Source organism: Anomaloglossus baeobatrachus (assembly GCF_048569485.1).
Source record: "Anomaloglossus baeobatrachus isolate aAnoBae1 chromosome 5 unlocalized genomic scaffold, aAnoBae1.hap1 SUPER_5_unloc_1, whole genome shotgun sequence".
Lineage (NCBI taxonomy): Eukaryota > Metazoa > Chordata > Amphibia > Anura > Aromobatidae > Anomaloglossus > Anomaloglossus baeobatrachus.
In genome coordinates, this window is record NW_027441784.1 from 317776 (window position 1) to 343837 (window position 26062).

The 26062-nt window shown below is 47.6% G+C and overlaps 1 protein-coding gene and 1 long non-coding RNA gene across 2 annotated transcripts in view; one reads left to right on the plus strand and one right to left on the minus strand.

The window, feature by feature from the left end:
- Positions 1–26062, plus strand: part of LOC142258754 (uncharacterized) — a 350179-nt gene that overhangs the window by 247994 nt on the left and 76123 nt on the right. The gene's annotated exons all lie outside the window — the stretch shown is intronic.
- Positions 1707–26053, minus strand: LOC142258756 (uncharacterized; the record flags this gene model as incomplete). Its single annotated transcript, XM_075331360.1, has 2 exons — positions 1707–5174; positions 25912–26053. Coding segments are annotated over 2 exons (2070 nt in total), but the record flags the coding sequence as incomplete, so codon positions are not given.

The following is a 26062-nucleotide window of genomic DNA, read 5'->3' on the forward strand; positions in this document are numbered from 1 at the left end:
GCATGCCCATGCCATCACGTTGCCTCCACCATGTTTTACAGAGGATGTGGTGTGCCTTGGATCATGTGCCGTTCCCTTTCTTCTCCAAACTTTTTTCTTCCCATCATTCTGGTACAGGTTGATCTTGGTCTCATCTGTCCATAGAATACTTTTCCAGAACTGAGCTGGCTTCATGAGGTGTTTTTCAGCAAATTTAACTCTGGCCTGTCTATTTTTGGAATTGATGAATGGTTTGCATCTAGATGTGAACCCTTTGTATTTACTTTCATGGAGTCTTCTCTTTACTGTTGACTTAGAGACAGATACACCTACTTCACTGAGAGTGTTCTGGACTTCAGTTGATGTTGTGAACGGGTTCTTCTTCACCAAAGAAAGTATGCGGCGATCATCCACCACTGTTGTCATCCGTGGACACCCAGGTCTTTTTGAGTTCCCAAGCTCACCAGTCAATTCCTTTTTTCTCAGAATGTACCCGATTGTTGATTTTGCTACTCCAAGCACGTCTGCTATCTCTCTGATGGATTTTTTCTTTTTTTTCAGCCTCAGGATGTTCTGCTTCACCTCAATTGCAAAATCACACACCTGTAATCAACCCCATACCTTTAAACGACTTAATTGATTACAGGTTAACGAGGGAGACACCTTCAGAGTTAATTGCAGCCCTTAGAGTCCCTTGTCCAATTACTTTTGGTCCCTTGAAAAAGAGGAGGCTATGCATTACAGAGCTATGATTCCTAAACCCTTTCTCCGATTTGGATGTGGAAACTCTCATATTGCAGCTGGGAGTGTGCACTTTCAGCCCATATTATATATATAATTGTATTTCTGAACATGTTTTTGTAAACAGCTAAAATAACAAAACTTGTGTCACTGTCCAAATATTTCTGGACCTAACTGTACATACAGACACGCATACTGCTCTGCTGCATGCATACATACAGACACGCATACTGCTCTGCATGCATACATACATACAGACACGCATACTGCTCTGCTGCATGCATACATACATACATACAAACACACACCTTGCTCTGCAGGACCCACACAAGCGGCTCTGCGGGGCCCACACATGCGGCTCTGCGGGGCCCACACATGCGGCTCTGCGGGGCCCACACACGCACGGGGGACAGGGAGGGGCGGGGAGGGAGTGATGTCCCACATACTGATCAGGTCACAGTGCAGATGGAGCCCACACAGCGCTGGAGGGAAGCGATGTGCTGGGGGTCGCTGGCTGGCACTGTGACTCCTTCATCTGTTCGCCCGAGCAGGACGCCAGGCGGTAGCTTCGCCTGCAGATGATGCTCAATGCAGGAGAACACAGTGAACGCTGTGGTCTGCGGGCCTTAAAGGGCCGGCAGCCACAGTTTCCAGTGCCAAGGACTGCGGTCCCCGGAACTCGGCCCGGGGGCAGCAGAACTGACGAGGCCGAGTGGGCCCCCCAGCTCTCCAGGACCCTGGCATTTGCCCGGGTATGCCGCGTGCTGACGCCGGCCCTGGATGGCACTATAGAAAACCCAGGGACACAAAGATGGTGAATAACAGTTTTCTTTATAAGTCTAAAAAATATTTAAAAAAACAGTTCTCTTACAACTTATGGGCCACAACAGCCCGGAATAAACAATAACAATTTATGCAACTTGGAGGGCTTCAAGTGTTGGTCTGTAGAGTAGAACTAGACTATATTTTTTCCCCCCTGCTATACCACTCCCTCCCCTATCTATAAATGGGGCTTACCCTAGTGCACTACTACAGATAACAGCACATGATCCCTCCAAGGATATAATCTTACACCCACCTCCCCTTATCTTTACAATTCAATCAGGGTACCTGGCCAACTTCGCATATACAGTAAGAAACAAGTGAATTTATGTACATGTACCTCTATGCAATACTCTGTACCTCACTGCCCCAGACAGTGTGATGAAGCAAAGGCAGAATAGTCTGTTATTATCAGCACAACACAGCTTAACTTCTGATAAATATCGGGTCAGAGCAAATGCCTCCAGATAAACAAGCAAGCACAGCTCCTTGTCAGCGAACAGTCTTTCAAAGAATAGTCTTCCTTCAATGTGTCCTCTTCCTATCTTTCTGTCCCTAACTGACTATTAGTACACCGATTGGTCTCAGGTCAGTTGCTACTCACAAAAGTCTTCCATCCAAGATGGTGTCGGTCTCCCTCAGACTGCTTCTGATTCACTCTTAGATGACCTTATCCAAGCACTTTCTGGAGAAAAGTTTGCTCAGATGAATTCCCCTCATCAGGGAAGTAGGAGTCCAATGAAAACAACAGGCAATCCTATTTGTCCAGAACACAGGAGTTCAACAACCTTCTCCCTCTCTTTCAGCCTTCTTCCTGTCACTCTCTTCTTGCTCGTGCAGTCTCCAGATCCTAACTGATATTTTAACTGTCTCTGTTTATGTTACCAGGGAAACCTAATGTAACCCCTTACTGTCTAGCAGTGTGCCTGCCCTCTAGTGACAACTAGTGGCCATTTAAGTTATAGCATAAATATACATTACTTCATTAACAAACATACAAGTTTATCTTATGTACATTTTCACCCTGTTACAGGGACATATATACTAAGACAAAAGATCCATATATAACAGGATGGGGCTCATATATACCAGGATGGGATAAAGATGGGCAACATATATACCAGGATGAAAGACCTATATCCGAGTATGGGAGACAAATATACCTGGAAGGGTCCCAGTATGGAGGACATTAGTACAGAATTGGGGGATGTTATCCCCGTAACAGTGTCAGCAGCAGATCCTACCCATAACAGTGCTTCATGACCACATTTTTTGTGTTATTTTTTTCCCTATATTCCTCCTTCAAAACCTAGGTGTAGCTTATGGTTAAAAAAAACCCAATAATTTCATTAAAAAAAAGAAGAAGAAAATGGTTCTTTTTCTCACAATTTATTACTCATGGAACTGTAGCCGATTTAAAAATAAAACCCTTTGAATTATGGTACATCATGATGGCTTCTGCCGTGTGACTCATCTGACAACAGAACCTGATTAATGATAAAAACATTTGGCAAATTCTGAAAGCAAAAATGGCTGCTCCGCTCTGTTGGTTTTGTGATGTGGGCAAGACTTGATTTACCAGTTAAACATTTCAATTATTCACAACATGAAAAAGGTGTTCCTGCCCTGTGCGGCTTCTTAAGATGTTTAACAAGATGTGATTTCTGAGAATTACATTTGCCACATTCAGAACATAAAAATGGTTTATTTTGTGTGATTTTTTTGATGGTAAACAAGACCTGATTTCCTAGTAAAACATTTACCACATTCTGAGCATGAAAACAGCTTCTCCCCTGTGTGAGATCTTTGATGCACTACAAGTTGTGATTTTTGAATAAAACATTTCCCACACTCTGAACATGAAAATGGCTTCTCCCCAGTGTGAGTCCTTTGATGGTGAACAAGGTTTGATTTCAGAATAAAACATTTCCCACAGTCTGAACATGAAAATGGCTTCTCCCCAGTGTGAGTCCTTTGATGCTGAACAAGGTTTGATTTCAGAATAAAACATTTCCCACAGTCTGAACATGAAAATACCTTCTCCCCTGTATGAGATCTTTGATGCCTAACAAGTTCTGATTTCCAATTAAAACATTTCCCACATTCTGAACATGAAAATGGCTTCTCCCCTGTGTGATGTTTTCCATGGTCAACAAGACTTGATTTACTAGTAAAACATATACCACATTCCAAGCATAAAAATGGCTTCGCCCCAGTGTGATTTTTCTTATGCATAACAAGATGCGATTTCTGAATAAAACATTTCCCACATTCTGAACAAGAAAATGGCTTCTCCCCTGTGTGACATCTTTGATGCACAACAAGTTCTGATTTCCGCATAAAACATTTCCCACATTCTGAACATAAAAATGGCTTCTCCCCTGTGTGAGATCTTTGATACACAACAAATTCTGATTTAAAATTAAAACATTTCCCACATTCTGAACATGAAAATGGCTTCTCCCCTGTGTGACATCTTTGATGCACAACAAGTTCTGATTTCCGCATAAAACATTTCCCACATTCTGAACATGAAAATAGCTTCTCCCCTGTGTGAGATCTTTGATGCACAACAAGTTCTGATTTCCAATTAAAACAGTTCCCACATTCTGAACATAAAAATGGCTTCTCCCCGGTGTGAGATCTTTGATGCTGAAGAAGACTTGAATTCCGAATAAAACATTTCCCACATTCTGAACATAAAAATGGCTTCTCCCCTGTGTGAGATCTTTGATGCACAACAAAATCTGATTTAAAATTAAAACATTTCCCACATTCTGAACATGAAAATGGCTTCTCCCCTGTGTGAGATCTTTGATGCATAACAAGTTCTGATTTCCAATTAAAACATTTCCCACAGTCTGAACATGAAAATGGCTTCTCCCCTGTATGAGATCTTTGATGCCTAACAAGTTCTGATTTCCAATTAAAACATTTCCCACATTCTGAACATGAAAATGGCTTCTCCCCTGTGTGACGTTTTCCATGGTCAACAAGACTTGATTTACTAGTAAAACATTTACCACATTCCAAGCATAAAAATGGCTTCGCCCCAGTGTGATTTTTCTTATGCATAACAAGATGCGATTTCTGAATAAAACATTTTCCACATTCTGAACATGAAAATGGCTTCTCCCCTGTGTGATATTTTTGATGGTTAGCAAGGGTTATTTTCTGAGTAAAACATTTCCCACATTCTGAACATGAAAATGGCTTCTCCCCTGTGTGACATCTTTGATGCACAACAAGTTTTGATTTCCAATTAAAACATTTCCCACATTCTGAACAGGAAAACGGCTTCTCCCCAGTGTGAGACTTTTGATGCCGAACAAGGTTTGATTTCTGAATAAAACATTTTCCACATTCTGGGCATGAAAATGGCTTCACCCTTATAGGAGCCGTTTCATGTTCCACATCCCTTCTGTAACTTTTGTTTTGCTTACAAATCTGTGATAAATCAGAATTTTTGACTTGTTTGAAAAGATCTGATGATGAAGCTTTCTGAGGAAGGACTGGAGGTATATTTGGGACAACAGCATGCTCTTCATATGTATCATGTGTGATACTTTGATCTTCTGTTTTAAATTCTGAAGATAATAGATTTCCATCTGAACTCTCAATACAGTCATCTGCTAAAAATAAACACAATGTTATTATTTTTTAATGATATCTTGAAAGTACATTTTTTTGAACCATAACATCAGAAATTAAATTAGAAAAAATGTATTCTGAATCTGTTGTCCAATTTCGACATCTAAAGGCTGCTTTACACGCAGCGACATCGCTAGCGATCGCACCCGCCCCCGTCGTGCGTGTGTCACGGGCAAATCACTGCCCGTGGCGGACAATATCGGTAGTGCGAATCACACGCACATACCTTACTAACAACGTCGCTATGGCCAGCGAACAACCTCTTTTCTAAGGGGGAGGTTCGTGTGGCGTCACAGCGACGTCACACAGCAGGCCACCAATAGAAGCGGAGGGGCGGAGAGCAGCTGCATAACCGTCACTCCAACCTCATTGACGGAGGATGCAGGAACGCTGTTAGTCGTTCCCGGGGCGTCACATGTAGAGATGTGTGCTGCCTCAGGAACGACAAACAACCTGCGTCCCAAAAGTGCAACGATATTTGGGAAAGAAACAACGTGTCAACAATCAACTATATTTGCGGAACTTGGGATCGTTAGCGGTCGCTCGTGTCACTCGCAACGACGGCGCTAACGACGCTGGATGTGCGTCACAAATTCCGTGACCCCAGCGATATCTCGTTAGCGATGTCGCTGCATGTAAAGGGGCCTTTAGAATAGTGATGAGTGATCCCCCCGATGGTCGGGATCGGGGAGACTCGTAGGATCATTTTGTAGATCGGGATCGAGATAACACGATCTTGCGTACGATCACCGATCTTGGACTTTACAGTTATGGGATGGGGCGGGGTGTTGGGGGGCTTTAAAATAAAGAATACAGTTAATAATAAACATTACTTACAGGTCCCGAACGTATCCTGCACTCTGTCTCCTGCTGCTTCTGAGTACGATCATCGCGGTGTTCTCCCAGTAACCAAAGGACCTTTTGTGACATCATAGCCATGTGATCAGTCACGTGGGAATGTTGTATTATCTCATTGGCTACAGACTGGGTCACAGGATTATGACATCGTGCAAAGGTCCTGTAGTGTCAGCATGCTCGCCGGTACATGGTGCTTGCCCGAGCATCTCAGTACTCTGTAAACTCGGCGACCGCTGTGTACCGGCGAGATGCTCAGGTACATGCTCGGCTCCCCCTCCCTGCATCTTGGCGCTATTTACACAGTCAGCCCACATGCAGGGATTGGCTGCCACAGCCGGTGATGAATAGTGGCGCTGGGAATAAGGTAATCAGAGATCACCGTTACTATAGTATAGTAACCCGTTCGTTAGGTTACTATGGCAATGGTGGCAACGGTGACATTACCGCTTACTAACCTGCAGCCTCTGATCACTCATTGAGTGATTAGACAGTGCGGGAGCAGCAGCAGCAGCGTTCTTCCTCCCCCCCGTGCATTCTGATATAGCAGAGCTAGATCAGTGACAGAAGACCAGGATCGTGGAGGGGTGAGAGGGAGTAAAAGATGGAGTCCCTAAGTGTGTCTGTGTATTTATTTCTAATAAAGTAATGTTTTTCTCTGTCTGGTGTCTTTTTTTTTTTAACCCTTTATTGGAGATTCTTAATGGCCGGCTTAAACTTGCGTGACATTAAGAATCTTGGGTTTAACACCAGCTGGTAAAACAAAGCCGGTATTAACCCCTTATTACATAGCCTGTAACCTGCCATCAGGGCCGCTGGACGAGTTGATACAGCGCCAGAAGATGGCGCCTCTACGAAAGCGCTATTTTCTGAGGTGGCTGCAGACTGCAATTTGCAGCGGGGGGGTGGGGGAAGCTTGGGCCACCCTGCGCTGAAGATTTCAATCCCCAGCTGCCTAGTTGTGCCTGGCTGGACACAAAAATTGTGCGAAGCACACATCAATTTTTTTTTTTAAATTATTTCATGAAATAATTAAAAAAATGACTTTCCTATATTTTTGGTTCCCAGCCAGGTACAGATAGGCAGCTAAAGGTTGGGGGCAGCCCGTACCTGTCTGCTGTACAAGGCTAGCATACAAACATATGGCGAAACCCACGTCATTTTTTTTTGGCAAAAAAAAATATTTTTTTTTTAAATAAAGGGCTTCCCTGTATTTTGATTGCCAGCCAAAATAAAGCCAGGCAGATGTGGGTGACAGCCCGTAGCCATCTGCTTTATGTACGTCATTTTTTCAATCATTTATTTTTATACATACATATATATATGTATGTATATATATATATATACAGTTAGGTCCAGAAATATTTGGACAGTGACACAAGTTTTGTTATTTTAGCTGTTTACAAAAACATGTTCAGAAATACAATTATATGTATAATATGGGCTGAAAGTGCACACTCCCAGCTGCAATATGAGAGTTTTCACATCCAAATCGGAGAAAGGGTTTAGGAATCATAGCTTTGTAATGCATAGCCTCCTCTTTTTCAAGGGACCAAAAGTAATTGGACAAGGGACTCTAAGGGCTGCAATTAACTCTGAAGGCGTCTCCCTCGTTAACCTGTAATCAATGAAGTAGTTAAAAGGTCTGGGGTTGATTACAGGTGTGTGGTTTTGCATTTGGAAGCTGTTGCTGTGACCAGACAACATGCGGTCTAAGGAACTCTCAATTGAGGTGAAGCAGAACATCCTGAGGCTGAAAAAAAAGAAAAAATCCATCAGAGAGATAGCAGACATGCTTGGAGTAGCAAAATCAACAGTCGGGTACATTCTGAGAAAAAAGGAATTGACTGGTGAGCTTGGGAACTCAAAAAGGCCTGGGCGTCCACGGATGACAACAGTGGTGGATGATCGCCGCATACTTTTTTTGGTGAAGAAGAACCCATTCACAACATCAACTGAAGTCCAGAACACTCTCAGTGAAGTAGGTGTATCTGTCTCTAAGTCAACAGTAAAGAGAAGACTCCATGAAAGTAAATACAAAGGGTTCACATCTAGATGCAAACCATTCATCAATTCCAAAAATAGACAGGCCAGAGTTAAATTTGCTGAAAAACACCTCATGAAGCCAGCTCAGTTCTGGAAAAGTATTCTATGGACAGATGAGACAAAGATCAACCTGTACCAGAATGATGGGAAGAAAAAAGTTTGGAGAAGAAAGGGAACGGCACATGATCCAAGGCACATCACATCCTCTGTAAAACATGGTGGAGGCAACGTGATGGCATGGGCATGCATGGCTTTCAATGGCACTGGGTCACTTGTGTTTATTGATGACATAACCGCAGACAAGAGTAGCCAGATGAATTCTGAAGTGTACCGGGATATACTTTCAGCCCAGATTCAGCCAAATGCCGCAAAGTTGATCGGACGGCGCTTCATAGTACAGATGGACAATGACCCCAAACATACAGCCAAAGCTACCCAGGAGTTCATGAGTGCAAAAAAGTGGAACATTCTGCAATGGCCAAGTCAATCACCAGATCTTAACCCAATTGAGCATGCATTTCACTTGCTCAAATCCAGACTTAAGACGGAAAGACCCACAAACAAGCAAGACCTGAAGGCTGCGGCTGTAAAAGCCTGGCAAAGCATTAAGAAGGAGGAAACCCAGCGTTTGGTGATGTCCATGGGTTCCAGACTTAAGGCAGTGATTGCCTCCAAAGGATTTGCAACAAAATATTGAAAATAAAAATATTTTGTTTGGGTTTGGTTTTTTTGTCCAATTACTTTTCACCTCCTAAAATGTGGAGTGTTTGTAAAGAAATGTGTATAATTCCTACAATTTCTATCAGATATTTTTGTTCAAACCTTCAAATTAAGCGTTACAGTCTGCACTTGAATTCTGTTGTAGAGGTTTCATTTCAAATCCAATGTGGTGGCATGCAGAGCCCAACTCGCGAAAATTGTGTCACTGTCCAAATATTTCTGGACCTAACTGTATATATATATATATATATATATACACACACACACACACACACACACAGCTGTGGCAAAAATTAAAAAGATCACTGCAAAATTTTCAGTTTTTCTTATTTTTTTCTTTATATTTTTGAGTAAAATGTAAATTGTTCTTTTATTCTATAAACTACTGACAACGTGTCCGAATTTCCAACCAAAACATTTTGTATTTATTTTACAACAATTTACATTTTACTCAAAAATATACCGTATTTTTCGGATTATAAGACGCACTTTTCCTCCCAAAAATTTGGGAAGAAAATGAGGGGTGCGTCTTAAAATCCGAATATATCTACCTGGGGGGCCTGTCTGTGCGGCGATCAGGTGCAATCAGGCGGCCGGGTGCCTGTGGCTGCGTGCAGGCAGCAGCAGGGTACCTGTGTGCGGGCGGGCGGCCGCCAGGTGCCTGTGTGCAGGCGGCAGATGGGTGCCGGTCGATGCCGACTGCTTCTCTGTGCGGGTGGCCTGCTGGCTGCCACTCTGTGCGGCTGGTTTTCCAGTATGTTCGTGGTCCCAGTTTCAAATGATGGCGGCAGGAGTCAGCTCGTGCACAGATGGAGGTCTTAGATGAAAAATAGACCAAAACCGTATAGAAGGGTACTTTATCTGAGAAAAGAAGGGAATTTTGTTACTTACCGTAAATTCCTTTTCTTCTAGCTCCTATTGGGAGACCCAGACGATTGGGTGTATAGCTACTGCCTCCGGAGGTCACACAAAGCATTACACTAAAAAGTGTAAGGCCCCTCCCCTTCTGGCTATACACCCCCCGTGGGATCACGGGATGCTCAGTTTTAGTGCTAAAGCAAGAAGGAGGAAAGCCAATAACTGGTTTAAACAAATTCACTCCGAAGTAACATCGGAGAACTGAAAACCGTTCAACATGAACAACATGTGTATCCAAAAAAACCCAAAAATCCCGAAGGACAACAGGGCGGGTGCTGGGTCTCCCAATAGGAGCTAGAAGAAAAGGAATTTACGGTAAGTAACAAAATTCCCTTCTTCTTCGGCGCTCCATTGGGAGACCCAGACGATTGGGACGTCCAAAAGCAGTCCCTGGGTGGGTAAAGAAATACCTCATGTTAGAGCTGCAAGACAGCCCTCCCCTATGGGGAGGCAACTGCCGCCTGCAGGACTCTTCTACCTAGGCTGGCGTCCGCCGAAGCATAGGTATGCACCTGATAATGTTTGGTGAAAGTGTGCAGACTCGACCAGGTAGCTGCCTGGCACACCTGTTGAGCCGTAGCCTGGTGTCGTAATGCCCAGGACGCACCCACGGCTCTGGTTGAGTGGGCCTTTAGTCCTGAAAGAACCGGAAGCCCAGCAGAACGGTAGGCTTCAAGAATTGGTTCTTTGATCCATCGAGCCAGGGTGGCTTTGGAAGCCTGCGACCCTTTGCGCTTACCAGCGACAAGGACAAAGAGTGCATCGGAGCGGCGCAGGGGCGCCGTGCGGGAAATGTAGATTCTGAGTGCTCTCACCAGATCTAACAAATGTAAATCCTTCTCATACCGATGAACTGCATGAGGACAAAAGGAAGGCAAGGAGATATCCTGATTTAGATGAAAAGAGGATACCACCTTAGGGAGAAACTCCTGAATGGGGCGCAGCACTACCTTGTCCTGGTGTAAGACCAGGAAAGGAGCCTTGGATGACAGTGCTGCTAGCTCAGACACTCTCCGAAGAGATGTGATCGCTACCAGAAAAGCCACTTTCTGTGATAGTCGAGAAAGTGAAACATCCCTCAGAGGCTCGAAGGGCGGCTTCTGGAGGGCAACTAGTACCCTGTTCAGATCCCATGGATCTAACGGCCGCTTGTACGGGGGTACGATATGACAAACCCCCTGCAGGAACGTGCGCACCTTAGAAAGTCGTGCTAGACGCTTCTGAAAAAAGACGGATAGCGCCGAGACTTGCCCTTTAAGGGAGCCGAGCGACAAACCTTTTTCTAACCCAGATTGCAGGAAAGAAAGAAAAGTAGGCAATGCAAATGGCCAGGGAGACACTCCCTGAGCAGAGCACCAGGATAAGAATATCTTCCACGTTCTGTGGTAGATCTTAGCAGACGTGGGCTTCCTAGCCTGTCTCATGGTGGCAACGACCCCTTGGGATAATCCTGAAGACGCTAGGATCCAGGACTCAATGGCCACACAGTCAGGTTCAGGGCCGCAGAATTCCGATGGAAAAACGGCCCTTGGGACAGTAAGTCTGGTCGGTCTGGTAGTGCACACGGTTGGCCGACCGTGAGATGCCACAGATCCGGGTACCACGACCTCCTCGGCCAGTCTGGAGCGACGAGTATGACGCGGCTGCAATCGGATCTGATCTTGCGTAGCACTCTGGGCAAGAGTGCCAGAGGTGGAAACACATAAGGGAGCCGGAACTGCGACCAATCTTGCACCAAGGCGTCTACCGCCAGAGCACTTTGATCGCGAGACCGCGCCATGAAGGTCGGGACCTTGTTGTTGTGCCGAGACGCCATTAAGTCGACGTCCGGCACCCCCCAGCGGCAACAGATTTCCTGAAACACGTCCGGGTGAAGGGACCACTCCCCTGCGTCCATACCCTGGCGACTGAGGAAGTCTGCTTCCCAGTTTTCCACGCCCGGGATGTGAACCGCGGATATGGTGGATGCTCTGTCCTCCACCCACATCAGAATCCGCCGGACTTCCTGGAAGGCTTGCCGACTGCGTGTCCCTCCTTGGTGGTTGATGTATGCCACCGCTGTGGAGTTGTCCGACTGAATTCGGATCTGCTTTCCTTCCAGCCACTGCTGGAAGGCTAGTAGGGCCAGATACACTGCCCTGATTTCCAGAACATTGATCTGAAGGGTGGACTCCTGCTGAGTCCACGTACCCTGAGCCCTGTGGTGGAGAAAAACTGCTCCCCACCCTGACAGACTCGCGTCTGTCGTGACTACTGCCCAGGATGGGGGTAGGAAGGATCTTCCCTGTGATAATGAGGTGGGAAGAAGCCACCATTGCAGAGAGTCCTTGGCCGTCTGGGAAAGGGAGACTTCCCTGTCCAGGGATGTTGACTTTCCGTCCCATTGGCGGAGAATGTCCCACTGAAGTGGGCGCAGATGAAACTGCGCAAACGGGACTGCCTCCAGGGCCGGCGTCAGCACCCGGCAAACCCGGGCAAATGCCGGGGCCCTGGAGAGCCGGGGGGGGCCCACTCGGCCTCGTCAGTTCTCCTGTCCCTTGGCCGGGGCCCACTCGCCTTTACAGTTCTGCGGTCCCCGGCCGAGTTCCGGGGACCGCAGTCCTCGGCAGCAATCTGCGGCGCCGTCACTTTAAGGCGCGCAGACATCCTCGTTTGAATTTCACCTGTGGGCGGAGCTACCGCCTTCTCAGTCCCACAGATGAAGGAGGCGAGCTTCTGTCCGGCGCTGTGTGGGCCCCCTCTCCACCGTGACCATCGGGTAAGTGCCCTCCCCGCCTCCCCATTATAGGCCCCGGTGAGCTGCTTCTACCCCCTGGATGTATGCCCTGGCCCCTGCCAATGCCCCCACCCGCCGAGCCGCGGGTGTGGGCCCTGCCGAGCCGCGGGTGCTGCCAGTGCCGCGGGTGCTGTACCCGCCGAGCCGCGGGTGTGGGCCCTGCCGAGCCGCGGGTGCTGCCGCTGGTGCTGTCCCCGCCAAGCCGCGGGTGTGGGCCCCACAGAGCAGCAGAGTTGTGTGCATTTGTCTGAATGTAGCAGAGTTGTATGTGTTTGTCTGTATGTAGCAGAGTTGTATGTGTTTGTCTGTATGTAGCAGAGTTGTATGTGTTTGTCTGTATGTAGCAGAGTTGTATGTGTTTGTCTGTATGTAGCAGAGTTGTATGTGTTTGTCTGTATGTAGCAGAGTTGTATGTGTTTGTCTGTATGTAGCAGAGTTGTATGTGTTTGTCTGTAGCAGAGTTGTATGTGTTTGTCTGTATGTAGCAGAGTTGTATGTGTTTGTCTGTATGTAGCAGAGTTGTATGTGTTTGTCTGTATGTAGCAGAGTTGTATGTGTTTGTCTGTATGTAGCAGAGTTGTATGTGTTTGTCTGTATGTAGCAGAGTTGTATGTGTTTGTCTGTATGTAGCAGAGTTGTGTGTGTTTGTCTGTATGTAGCAGAGTTGTATGTGTTTGTCTGTATGTAGCAGAGTTGTATGTGTTTGTCTGTATGTAGCAGAGTTGTATGTGTTTGTCTGTATGTAGCAGAGTTGTATGTGTTTGTCTGTATGTAGCAGAGTTGTGTGTGTTTGTCTGTATGTAGCAGAGTTGTGTGTGTTTGTCTGTATGTAGCAGAGTTGTATGTGTTTGTCTGTATGTAGCAGAGTTGTATGTGTTTGTCTGTATGTAGCAGAGTTGTATGTGTTTGTCTGTATGTAGCAGAGTTGTATGTGTTTGTCTGTATGTAGCAGAGTTGTATGTGTTTGTCTGTATGTAGCAGAGTTGTATGTGTTTGTCTGTATGTAGCAGAGTTGTATGTGTTTGTCTGTATGTAGCAGAGTTGTATGTGTTTGTCTGTATGTAGCAGAGTTGTATGTGTTTGTCTGTATGTAGCAGAGTTGTATGTGTTTGTCTGTATGTAGCAGAGTTGTATGTGTTTGTCTGTATGTAGCAGAGTTGTATGTGTTTGTCTGTATGTAGCAGAGTTGTGTGTTTGTCTGTATGTAGCAGAGTTGTATGTGTTTGTCTGTATGTAGCAGAGTTTGTGTGTGCGTTTGTCTGTATGTAGCAGAGCTGTATGTGTTTGTCTGTATGCAGCAGACTTGTGTGTGTGTGTGTGTGTCTGTAAGTGTATATGACTGTATATATTTGTCTGTTTATATGTATTTTTGTGAGTTTGTCTTTAAATATGTATATGTTCGTATCGGTGTCTGTGTGTGGATGGGGCCCACTGGGACTCTTCCGCCCGGGGCCCACAAAAACCTGGAGCCGGCCCTGACTGCCTCCATTGCTGCCACCATCTTCCCTAGGAAGTGCATGAGGCGCCTTAAGGGGTGCGACTGACCTTGAAGGAGAGACTGCACCCCTGTCTGTAGTGACCGCTGCTTGTCCAGCGGAAGTTTCACTATCGCTGAGAGAGTATGAAACTCCATGCCAAGATACGTTAGTGATTGGGTCGGTGACAGATTGGACTTTGAAAAGTTGATGATCCACCCGAAAGTCTGGAGAGTCTCCAGCGCAACATTCAGGCTGAGTTGGCATGCCTCTTGAGAGGGTGCTTTTACAAGCAGATCGTCTAAGTAAGGGATCACCGAGTGTCCCTGAGAGTGCAAGATTGCTACCACTGCCGCCATGACCTTGGTGAAAACCCGTGGGGCTGTCGCCAGACCAAATGGCAGAGCTACGAATTGAAGATGGTCGTCTCCTATCACGAAACGTAGAAAGCGTTGGTGCTCTGTAGCAATCGGCACGTGGAGATAAGCATCTTTGATGTCTATCGATGCAAGGAAATCTCCTTGAGACATTGAGGCAATGACGGAGCGGAGGGATTCCATCCGGAACCGCCTGGCGTTCACATGCTTGTTGAGCAGTTTTAGGTCCAGAACAGGACGGAATGAGCCGTCCTTTTTTTGGCACCACAAAGAGATTGGAGTAAAAACCTTGCCCTTGTTCCTGAAGAGGAACAGGGATCACCACTCCTTCTGCTCTTAGAGAGCCCACCGCCTGCAGAAGGGCATCTGCTCGGTCGGGATGTGGGGAAGTTCTGAAGAACCGAGGCGGAGGACGAGAACTGAACTCTATCCTGTACCCGTGAGACAAAATGTCTGTTACCCACCGGTCCTTGACCTGTGGCAGCCAAATGTCGCAAAAGCGGGAGAGCCTGCCACCGACCGAGGATGCGGAGCGAGGAGGCCGAAAGTCATGAGGCAGCCGGCTTGGAAGCGGTTCCTCCGGTTGCTTTCTTGGGGCGTGAGTGAGCCCGCCAGGCATCTGAGCTCCTTTGCTCCTTCTGAGTCCCTTTGGACGAGGAGAATTGGGGCTTGCCCGAGCCTCGAAAGGACCGAAACCTCGACTGCCACTTCCTCTGTTGAGGTTTGCTTGATCTGGGCTGGGGTAAGGAGGAGTCCTTACCCTTGGACTGTTTAATGATTTCAGCCAATTGCTCACCAAACAGTCTGTCTCCAGATAGTGGCAAGCTGGTTAAACATTTCTTGGAAGCAGAATCTGCTTTCCATTCCTTTAACCACAAGGCTCTGCGCAAAACCACAGAGTTGGCGGACGCCATTGAGGTACGGCTCGTAGAGTCCAGTACCGCATTGATAGCGTAGGTCGCAAACGCAGACATTTGCGTAGTTAAGGACGCCACTCGCGGCACTGCTGGACGTATGATAGAGTCCACCTGTGCCAGACCAGCTGAAATAGCTTGGAGTGCCCACACGGCCGCGAATGCTGGAGCAAACGACGCGCCGATAGCTTCATAGACAGATTTCAACCAAAGGTCCATCTGTCTGTCATTGGCATCTTTAAGTGAAGCCCCATCCTCCACTGCAACTATGGATCTAGCCGCAAGCCTGGATATTGGGGGATCCACCTTTGGACACTGGGTCCAGCGTTTGACCACGTCAGGGGGAAAGGGATAACGTGTATCCTTAAGACGTTTGGAGAAACGCTTGTCTGGATAAGCATGATGTTTCTGGACTGATTCTCTGAAATCAGAGTGGTCCAGAAAAGTACTCAATTTACGCTTGGGATACCGGAAATGGAACTTCTCCTGCTGTGCAGCTGCCTCCTCTGCTGAAGGGGCTGGGGGAGAAATATCCAACAGTCTATTGATGGCCGCTATAAGGTCATTTACCATAGCGTCACCATCAGGGGTATCTAGATTGAGAGCGGTGTCAGGATTAGATTCCTGATCACCCACCTCTGTCTCCTCATACAGAGACTCTTCTCGCTGAGACCCTGACCAGTGTGATGACGTCGAGGGTCTTTCCCAGCGAGGCCGCTTAGGCTGCCTGGGACTGTCATCCAAGTCAGAGTCTTCAGCCTGTGATGCCTGGGACCCCCTTGAAGTACGGATTAGTTCCAACTGAGGGGGACCGGGGAGCATAGACACAGCAGTGTCCATGGTCTGAGTAACTGGCCTGGACTGAGCAATATAGGGTATAAGCCAAGAAGCGACTGTACAGTGCAATATAAATATATATATGGTACAGGGAAAAAGTGCACCAAATAACACTGTGGCACTAGTGGGGCCAGCACTTATGTGCAGCTTACCGCCCGCATAAACGCGGGTGTGTGGTCGCCAGAGCCCCTTGTCTGAGTCCCCCAGAGCCTGTGTCCGTTCTCCAGCCAGACAGCATGCAGGAATGGCTGCCGGCGTCCTGTGGAGAGGGGCGGGCCCTGGGCGTGTTGAGACCAAGAGCGGGAAACTTGCGTCCCCACTGTGCCCAGTGAGAGGGCTGGAGTATGTAAATAAGACTCCAGCCCTCGGCGCTGACTATAGAACAGCGTCTCTCCCTTTCCCTGATTGACAGGGTGGGGGCGGGAACGAAGCGGAGCTAGGCCGCAAAAGCCGGGGACTAGATTTATGAGCGTTGCCGCCGTAAAAGCGCGGTCAGCGCGAGTCCCCGGCGCACTACAAGTCCCAGCCGCGCCGCCGCTCCCGGAGCGGCCGGCGCGGTAGTTCCCAACACATAAAATCACTCAGCTAAGCTGCAGTGACTCTAACCCGAGCGCGCAGCGCTACTGCCCCCGGCGCACTAGCACACCCAGCAAGTCTGGAGTGTGCGTGGCCTGTCTGTGCGGGGACACAGAGTACCTGAATGTTGCAGGGCCTTGTCCCTGACGGTACTCAGCTCCTCCAGCAGGGTCTCTGGGTCTGTGGATGGAGCCCGGCCTCAGGGTTTGGGGGCCGGTAAGATCCCACTTCCACAGAGCCCCTCAGGGGGATGGGGAAGGAAAGCAGCATGTGGGCTCCAGCCTCCGTACCCGCAATGGGTACCTCAACCTTAACAAACCGCAAGTGGGGTGAGAAGGGAGCATGCTGGGGACCCTATATGGGCCCTCTTTTCTTCCATCCCATATAGTCAGCAGCTACTGCTGACTAAACAGTGGAGCTATGCGTGGATGTCTGACCTCCTTCGCACAAAGCTTGAAAACTGAGCATCCCGTGATCCCACGGGGGGTGTATAGCCAGAAGGGGAGGGGCCTTACACTTTTTAGTGTAATGCTTTGTGTGACCTCCGGAGGCAGTAGCTATACACCCAATCGTCTGGGTCTCCCAATGGAGCGCTGAAGAAAACAAATCATAAATGCTACCCATAAAATCAATTTTATTAGTTATAATATTTAAAAAGTCAAAAGGACATTCGGCCAAACAAACACACAGTGTGTGTGTAGTGCGGAGGATACACACTTGGTGAAGAGGTATAGGAAGATAGTGGGGGAGCCTAAGGTCAAAATATTAAAGGATATTTTAGGTTGGGTACCAGGACTGCTGTCTATCCCTCCTCTCAGTCCTGCCTAGCAATGGGGCTTTAAGCACCCTAATTTAGTGGTGCCCCCATTCCACGTCGGCTCACCCTCTCTGTTCCTAACTACCTCAAAACATTCTACCACCAATTATCAAAAAGGTTCAAAGTGCAAATAGATCAAGCATAAATACCGGACACACGTAAATTAACTGATAGCGTATGGGAAAAAACGTATCACTGTTAGAGTTTTAAATGTAACTCCAATCCAGTACAAATTGTATCTAGGAGCGAGCCTCCAGCATACAGACCAGGTTTCCCAGCATGTAAAATTACAGCCCATATAGATAGATATCAAACTAGAGTAGCTGTCTGATACAGTATGAATTTAAAACAGATATAGATGATCTAATATCAGTCGCATACAAATACTCAGTATACAAAAATGGTTAGTGGGAAGAACCCAGCCTACTATTGGTTGGTAGCCCTCCAGGGCTACAGCGAATAACTGGTTAAATATCCCAACCCGTACAGTTCTAAAATTCAGATAACACGTGTCTTGTGCAAAAATCCTTAGCCCTACGCGTTTCCCCCCACTTGTAGTTTGGGGTTCATCAGGGGATCAGGTAATGACAGCCGGGAGCTGAATCGCTTCCAGTTGTCCAAATAGCCACCTATAAGGGAAAGAGGAAAACTCATAAGCCTCTAAATCTATCCCAAATAGGAAACATTGTGCCCAGAATCATACTGTCTTACCCACAGGGATCCCGTCTGTCCGTTTACTGTGTCCCAGCTGGTTAGTTAACCTGAGTGCAGCAGGTGGATACCTGGTCTCTCTGTGCTGCGGAGTGCGCTCAGTCCAGCAGGTCTTTAAAGGGAACCATATGCTGACTTCCGGTAGAGGTAGCCATGTGGTAATTACCCACCACGTGGTTCCTATAGTGATCAGTGCGTCCCCTGGATCCAGCCTGGTATCCAGGGAGGATCATGTGACGTCAGGGGAGGAGTAAATGCCATGGGTTCACATCACTGCGTGTGACCCATCAGAAACGAGCCCGCCTCTTCTCGCACGTCCCCGCGCCCCCCGGGGGCAGGCCCGTCGCACGTACGCTGGAACGCAACCTGCGTCCCAGCACAGGCACAGACAGAACACCCACACAGAGGGCAGGGCGGAGGTGGGGAGAGGCGGAGGTCATTTCTGTCTTGCCCACATATATTAATCATCTCCTATATATAGATTACCTTGATAGGAGATCATCAGGCTTCCCCCAAATACTCTGAATATCAGTCAATTTAGGACCTATATATGGTCCCTTTATTATGCGATAGTGCTTTACTCTATAGTCATACTAGGAGGGAGCCGTAATACTCTGGTGGCAGTCTACTATATGAGTTTCCCGATCTATTTTTATACTATTGAGGCTTGCTGTATCTTGTTTCAGCTTTTGCTGTGCCTCAATTGGAGAGATGCTGCTGGATACATGTTGAGGCACTTATTGTGCACTAAGGGTTAACTCCTGCCCAGTCTGTCATCTGATCCTCCCCTCTACGGAGCAGTACTGTGAGGTGGATCCTATGGCCTGATGGACCACGTGATCGGCACCCAGCCCCCTGCAGTGTGACGATGTTATGCGTGGCTGTCGGGGGACGTGTGCCCGCTCCCCACCTCCGCCCTGCCCTCTGTGTGGGCGTTCTGTCTGTGCCTGTGCTGGGACGCAGGTTGTGTTCCAGCGTACGTGCGACTAGCCTTTCCCCTGGGGGCGCGGGGACGTGCGAGGGGAGGCGGGCTCGTTTCTGATGGGTCACACGCAGTGATGTGGACCCATGGCATTTACTCCTCCCCTGACGTCACATGATCCTCCCTGGATACCAGGCTGGATCCAGGGGACGCACTGATCACTACAGGAACCACGTGGTTGGTAATTACCACATGGCTGCCTCTACCGGAAGTCAGCATATGGTTCCCTTTAAAAACCTACTGGACTGAGCGCGCGCCACAGCACAGAGAGAAAAGGTATCCACTTGCTGCACTCAGGTTAAAGGAGTTGTCCGACATAAACTCAAAAATTTTTGTTACACTAATCTGAGCTGTATTGTCATATAAATCACCCCTGCATTGTTATTTTTTGTTTTCTAACTTTTGTTCCTCTTGAATTCACCCTTTATTCTCTGCAGCTCTTTGTTTACATTCAGCTCCAGCAAACTGACCACTTCCTGTGCCACACCTCCCAGTCACAGCTGGCACCGCCCGACCTCAGTGTCCAGCCCCACCCCAGTGTCCAGCCCCGCCCCCAGCACACACATTCCCTGTCAGTATTCTGCCCCAGCACCTGACCTGTTATCACTACAGCATTGCAAAAAACAGCCCCACATCGGACTCTGCACCCCACACACAATAGGGCTCTGCACCGCAGACACACATCGGGCTCTGCACCCCCACACACACATATGGCTCTGCACCGCACACACATCGGTGCAGAGTCCGCACACACACTTAGGGCTCTGCACACCACACACACATAGAGCTCTGTAACCCCCCCACCACACACACACACACACACACACACACACGGCGCTCTGTACCGACCCCCCCACCATCGTTCTGCACCGACCCCCCCCCCTACCCCCATAGGGAACACATGTAGGGAATACAAACTTACCCCTCCTCGGTCACCGCCGCTCCTGCACGTTCGCACGCTGTCTGGTCTGGACATATCAGCACAGTAGTGACGTCACCGCTGCACTGAACTGTCAGACACAGACAGCGGAACAGTGATGAGAAGAAGCGCTGCGCTCCCTCTTATCACTGTGATGCCGCTACATTTGAAGCGCGATCCTGAGCAGGGGGCCCGGTGCTTGCGGTGACACTGCCCTCCCCCCACCTCACAGGCCCCACAGCAGTGGCAGTGGAGAGTAAGAATGTGGGTAGGGTGCAGGGGAATACAGGGGAGATTGCAGGGAAACAAGGCGGAGACTCCAGCACCATGCTTTCAAATATATCGGCATCTGTGATCTGTGATGCCGGTACATTTGAATGTGCGATCCTGAGTAGGGGGCCCGGTGCTGGCGGTGACACCACGGCAGCCGCAGGCAGGCCCCTCCCCTCAGCTCACGGGTCCCACAGCAGTGCAGGGGGAGGTTGCGGGGAGAGCATGGGTGCGGGGGAATGTGTGGGAGGGTGCAGGGAAGGGGGCGGGGACTCATGCACTGTACCCGCCCAGCAGGGCGGAAACATGCTGTTCCCAGATTTGCATGTCAACATGGCCGTGCCCATGTTGACATGAAATGACCGGAAGCAGCAAAATCACGGCAGGAGCGGTCACATTACCGCTCTGAGCCGGGGGAGAGGGGCTGACAGCAGGGCAGGTAAGTGGTCTGTATCTACTTACCTGCCCTAATGTAGCCCAATAGGGAAATAATAAAAAAAAAATCAAAATAAGCCGGATAACCCCTTTAACTAACCAGCTGGGACACAGAAAACGGACAGACGGGATTCCTATGGGTAAGACAGTATGATTCTGGGCACAATGTTTCCTATTTGGGATAGATTTAGAGGCTTATGAGTTTTCCGCTTTCCCATATAGGTGGCTATATGGACAACTGGAAGAGATTCAGCACCCGGCTGTCATTACCTGATCCCCTGATGAACCCCAAACTACAAGTGGGGGGAAACGCGTAGGGCTAAGGATTTTGCACCAGACACGTGTTATCTGAATTTTAGAACTGTACGAGTTGGGATATTTAACCAGATATTCGCTGTAGCCCTGGAGTACCTCTTCACCAAGTGTGTATACTCCGCACTACACACACACTGTGTGTTTGTTTGGCCGAATGTCCTTTTGACTTTTTAAATATTATAACTAATAAAATTAATTTTATGGGTAGGATTTATGATTAGGTCTTAGATGAAGACTCCATCTCTGCACGCGCTGCTTATGGAGTCAGCACGTGCGCAGATTAAGCCCTTGGACAAGAGCTCCATCTGCGCATGCGCTGCTCCAGGCACCATCATTTGAAACGCGACCGTGGAGACACTGGGACACTCAACGCACCGGCCTACTGCACCACTGACCCGCCGCCGCCACTGACCCGCCGCACCTGCTGCCACGGATGCCGCCGCACCTGCCACCACTGACCCGCCACGCCTGCCACCACTGACGGCGCCACGCCTGCAGCAACTGACGCCGCTGCGCCTGCCAGCACAACCTCTGCCTCCTGTGAGCCCCCTCCACCATTGCTGCTGCCCCTCTCCTGTAAGACAACACCGGAGTATAAGACGCACCCTTTTTTTTTTTTTTACCTTTTTTTATCTCTAAATTTGGGGTGCATCTTATAAAGTCAAAAATACGGTACCTATAAAGAGAAAAATCAGAAAAACTGAAAATTTTGCAGTTGGCTCTTAACTTTTGCCAAAGCTGTGTGTATATATATTTTTATTTATTTATTTTTTTTTTATAAATAAAATGTACACAATATATAGTTGTATAAAAATAAATGATTTTAAAAAATACCGTAGTGCTCCGCGGTATTTTTGTTACTCTGCACAGACGAAGCAGATGGCTACGGGCTGCCACCTCCACTCCATCTGCCTGGCTTTACCTGACTGGCAATCAACATACAGGGAAGCCCATTATTATTTTTTTTTTAATTATTTAAAAAAAAAAAAATAAAAAAAAAAATGCATGGGCTCTCGCTATATTTTGATTGCCAGTCAATGACAGCCAGTCAGCTGGGGGCTGGGATTCTCGGCAGCCCGCCGCTGCCCCTGGAGATAGCGCATTGCTCCTTAGCGCCTTTTCCAGACGCTTTACCCGTCTCATTCAGTGGCCCTGGTGGTGGTGGCACGCTGGGTAATAAAGCGATTAATACCAGCTTTGTATTCTCAGATGGTACGAAGCCCGAAATTCACGGTGTCACGCCAAATTAGACATGGCCACCATGAATTTCTATTAAACAGTAAAAAAAATTAAAAAAAAACACAGAAAAAAGGGTTTTTTTAGAAATATAACAAAAAAAATTTAGAGGATCCATCTTTATAATGAAAAAAAAAATCCTTAGTTCGACGTAATCCACAAGTAGAGCATTGTCAGCTTCATCACTCTGTACAGACACAGTCTAAACATAGCGAGAAGCAGAGAGCATTGTCAGCTCTGCTACATCGCTCTGTACAGAGCAAGAAGCAGGCGGACAATGAGGGGATGATTGCACTGGCGTATTGCATGGGCATCACCCCGCACTGACTGATCTCAGGACAGGAGCGCTTCAGCTGCATGGAATGACATGCAGCCGACCCGCTGCTGTCTGGAGATTGAGCGCCGTGATGCGATGTGACACTCGCTCAGTGACAGTCAAAGTGCAATCGAGTCTATGAGCCATGGACTCGGGTGAACCCTGATATCACCACGAACACGGCCAAAAACAGCCGATAACTGCCAAGTGACGAGCAGTGCAGTGAATACCCCCGGAAGTTAAGAGGACCTTTGAAAACGTCATAGTCATGTGACCAGTAAGTATGATCATAAAGTTTTATATTTTATTATTGTGCTTTCTTTTTACAGCCCCTGGTCCCGATATTGACCGATCTGTAACACGAGCTTTCCAGGAAAGCTCGTGATCGGCATTGTGCACTCAATCACTATGTGATCGGTACGATCCCCAATCTTTAAAAATCGGGATCTCCCATCCCTATCTAAGAGTTACTTCTTCGTTACTTTGAATCTCCCATTACTAGCACCAGTTCTCTGGAATGTGCTACAGTAAATAATCTGATTGATTGTCACAATATGACTGCAGGATAATGAGGGACAGGGGGCTCCTATACTGTCCCTCACGCTAGGGGACCCTAAACTGTTCCTAACCTCTTGATTACCCCTGAAGATTGAGATGCCTGAGTCCCGTGCCTTACTATTCTCCTGACCAGATCTAATCTGTTATCCCCCGGGGAAGGAAGGGGCAGGAATATGATGGAAATGCAGAAAGGCAGCAACAAAAAGACAACAAGGGTTAACACCATAACAGCTCACAGCAATAATACACAACAACCACCCGTAAGTCTGGATCTCAACACCTCACCAGACCAGTATAGGTAACCTATAGCTTGCATTAATGGAATAGTCCAGCCAGCATATACAGAAGGGGAGCGATAGATACTTTCTCCTCTACAGTATGTGATCAAAGACTATAACAAGCAACCCAGCAGAGAATAACTCTTACTAGCCTACCCAAGCCTGTAGTTCGAAGCCTGCGTCTCCCTGTGCTGCTCAAAGACATCAGAGAAGTTAACATGCAGAGTACCAGAATCTATAAATTACACAGATCCTGACGCCGCCATGACAGTTGGCAAAACCTGCAAAAATCTCCTTGTAACATTGATCCACAACATAGACAATTTCAAAGAAATTTTTTTCAAAGACGAACATAAAATAGTTAGACAGATGCCGGATATTTAACGGGATTGTCCGGGACTGTAACATTGATGGCCCATCCTTAGGTTTTGTAGCCAAAGCAAGTAGCAGGGTCTTGCAGCCTGTGCAGATAAACATTAGCGCTCCAATTCATCAAGACCGGCAATGTACACTGAAAAATGACATCAGGAACTGAAGTGAGATTTCTGGCATAGGGAACATCGCAGTTTGTTATGAATTAGAGAAGCGGTGGCATCACACCCTTGTACTGGCCAAGCTCTGCCCAAGCTGGCAAAGCTGGTTAAAATTGGCATGAACAGATACAGACACCAGCCTTTGGTCACATGATATGATGTTAAAAAGGTCCTTAAGCAGTCCTATAATTGGCATATAAACACTATGGCTGCTAGGAGAATGGGGGCCTGTGAAATTTCCCAGGTTGCTCTCCCTTTCCCCTAATGCCAGTCTATGTCCTGTTGAGTTCTTTTAGACTCCTGCAATTAAGAGACCTTTGGTTTCATCATGTCACATGACTTTGAAATCCTCAAAGGTCCTTAAACAATCAACCTTAGAATACAACTGATGGAGTCCATAAGAGAGTGGGGTTCCTCAGAAATTGTGCAGTTTGATTCCTTCCAACTCCTGACTGTAACTAGGGCTTAGGCTGGTTTCACACTACGTCTTTTTAACATCCGTTGAAAACGTTATTTTAGCGGAAGTACGGATCCTGCTTTTACAGCAAATAACGTATGCAAACGCATCTGTTATTTTGCAGGATCCTGCACTGGATGTTTAGGGGCGGGCATTGGAGTCATGTGATCGGGAGTGAGGGGAACTAGACTGGGAGCCGGCTTCTGACAGCTGCAGACGCTGGTAACCAAGGTAAACATCGGCCTTGGATACCCGATATTTATCTTGGTTACGAGTGTCTGCAGCTGCTAGGAGCAGGGCTGCCTGCACGCGTAACCAACGTAAACATCGGGTAACTAAGAGAAGTGGTTACCCGATATTTACCTTGGTTACGAGTGTCCGCAGCTCTCAGGTGGGGGAGAGAGGGAGGGGAGGAAGGGGGAAAGACACAGATAGAGAGAGAGAGGGTGAGGGAGGGAGGAGGACAGAGAGACAGATCACGCGAGACTGGTTCTGGGCATGCTCAGTACTTTCTGGGCATGCTCAGTACAAAAGCAGGATCCTGTCTATCAGCATGCCAGCGTTCACCTGCGTTCGCGTGCTGTTTAGTCAGGATCCGGTGACTTGCAGTATTTTGACGCAGCTCAAAAACGCTACAAGTAGCGTTTTTGAAACATGTTAAAAAACTGCAAGTCACCGGATCCGCACTATAACGCAGGCAAACGCAGGTGAACGGATGTTAACGCGAGTCCATTGCAAATGCATTGAAATGAAAACGCATTTGCACTGGATCCGTACTTCCGCTAAAATAACGTTTTCAACGGATGTTAAAAAGACGTAGTGTGAAACCAGCCTTATTCTTGGAGTAGGGCTTATATTTCAAGCATTCTCAAAAAATCCCACAAAATCATGCTATGGCTTATTTTTGGTGTAGGTCGTATTTTCGGGGAAACAGGATATTCACGGGCGGCACGGTGGCTCAGTGGTTAGCACTGCAGTCTTGCAGCGCTGGGGTCCTGGGTTCAAATCCCACCAAGGACACTATCTGCAAGGAGTTTGTATGTTCTCCCCGTGTTTGCGTGGGTTTCCTCCGGGTGCTCCGGTTTCCTCCCACACTCCAAAGACATACAGATAGGGACTCTAGATTGTGAGCCCCAATGGGGACAGTGTTGCCAATGTATGTAAAGCGCTGTGGAATTAATAGCGCTATATAAATGAATAAAATTATTATTATTATTATTATTCATGAACCCTCTGCAGGTCTTTGAGTTGCCATCATAACGACATAGAGAAGGCACTAGAAACAAACAGCAGAAGAAGCAGAAGCAAAGAAAATACAGCTGAAAAAACCAGAGCCGAAAACCTAAAAATGTAAACACAAAATTAGTGCAGAAAGTACATGAGTAGATATCTCTTACTGGATAGAGCTGGAGGAAACACATCCTGAGGAACATCGGGATCTTCTTGTTTACAGTCCTGTGGGAGAAGAGGACGGGGACATCTCTCTGGTGTTGTCCTCTTACTGGATAGAACTGGAGGAGACACATACAGGGACTGAATTCATTCCTT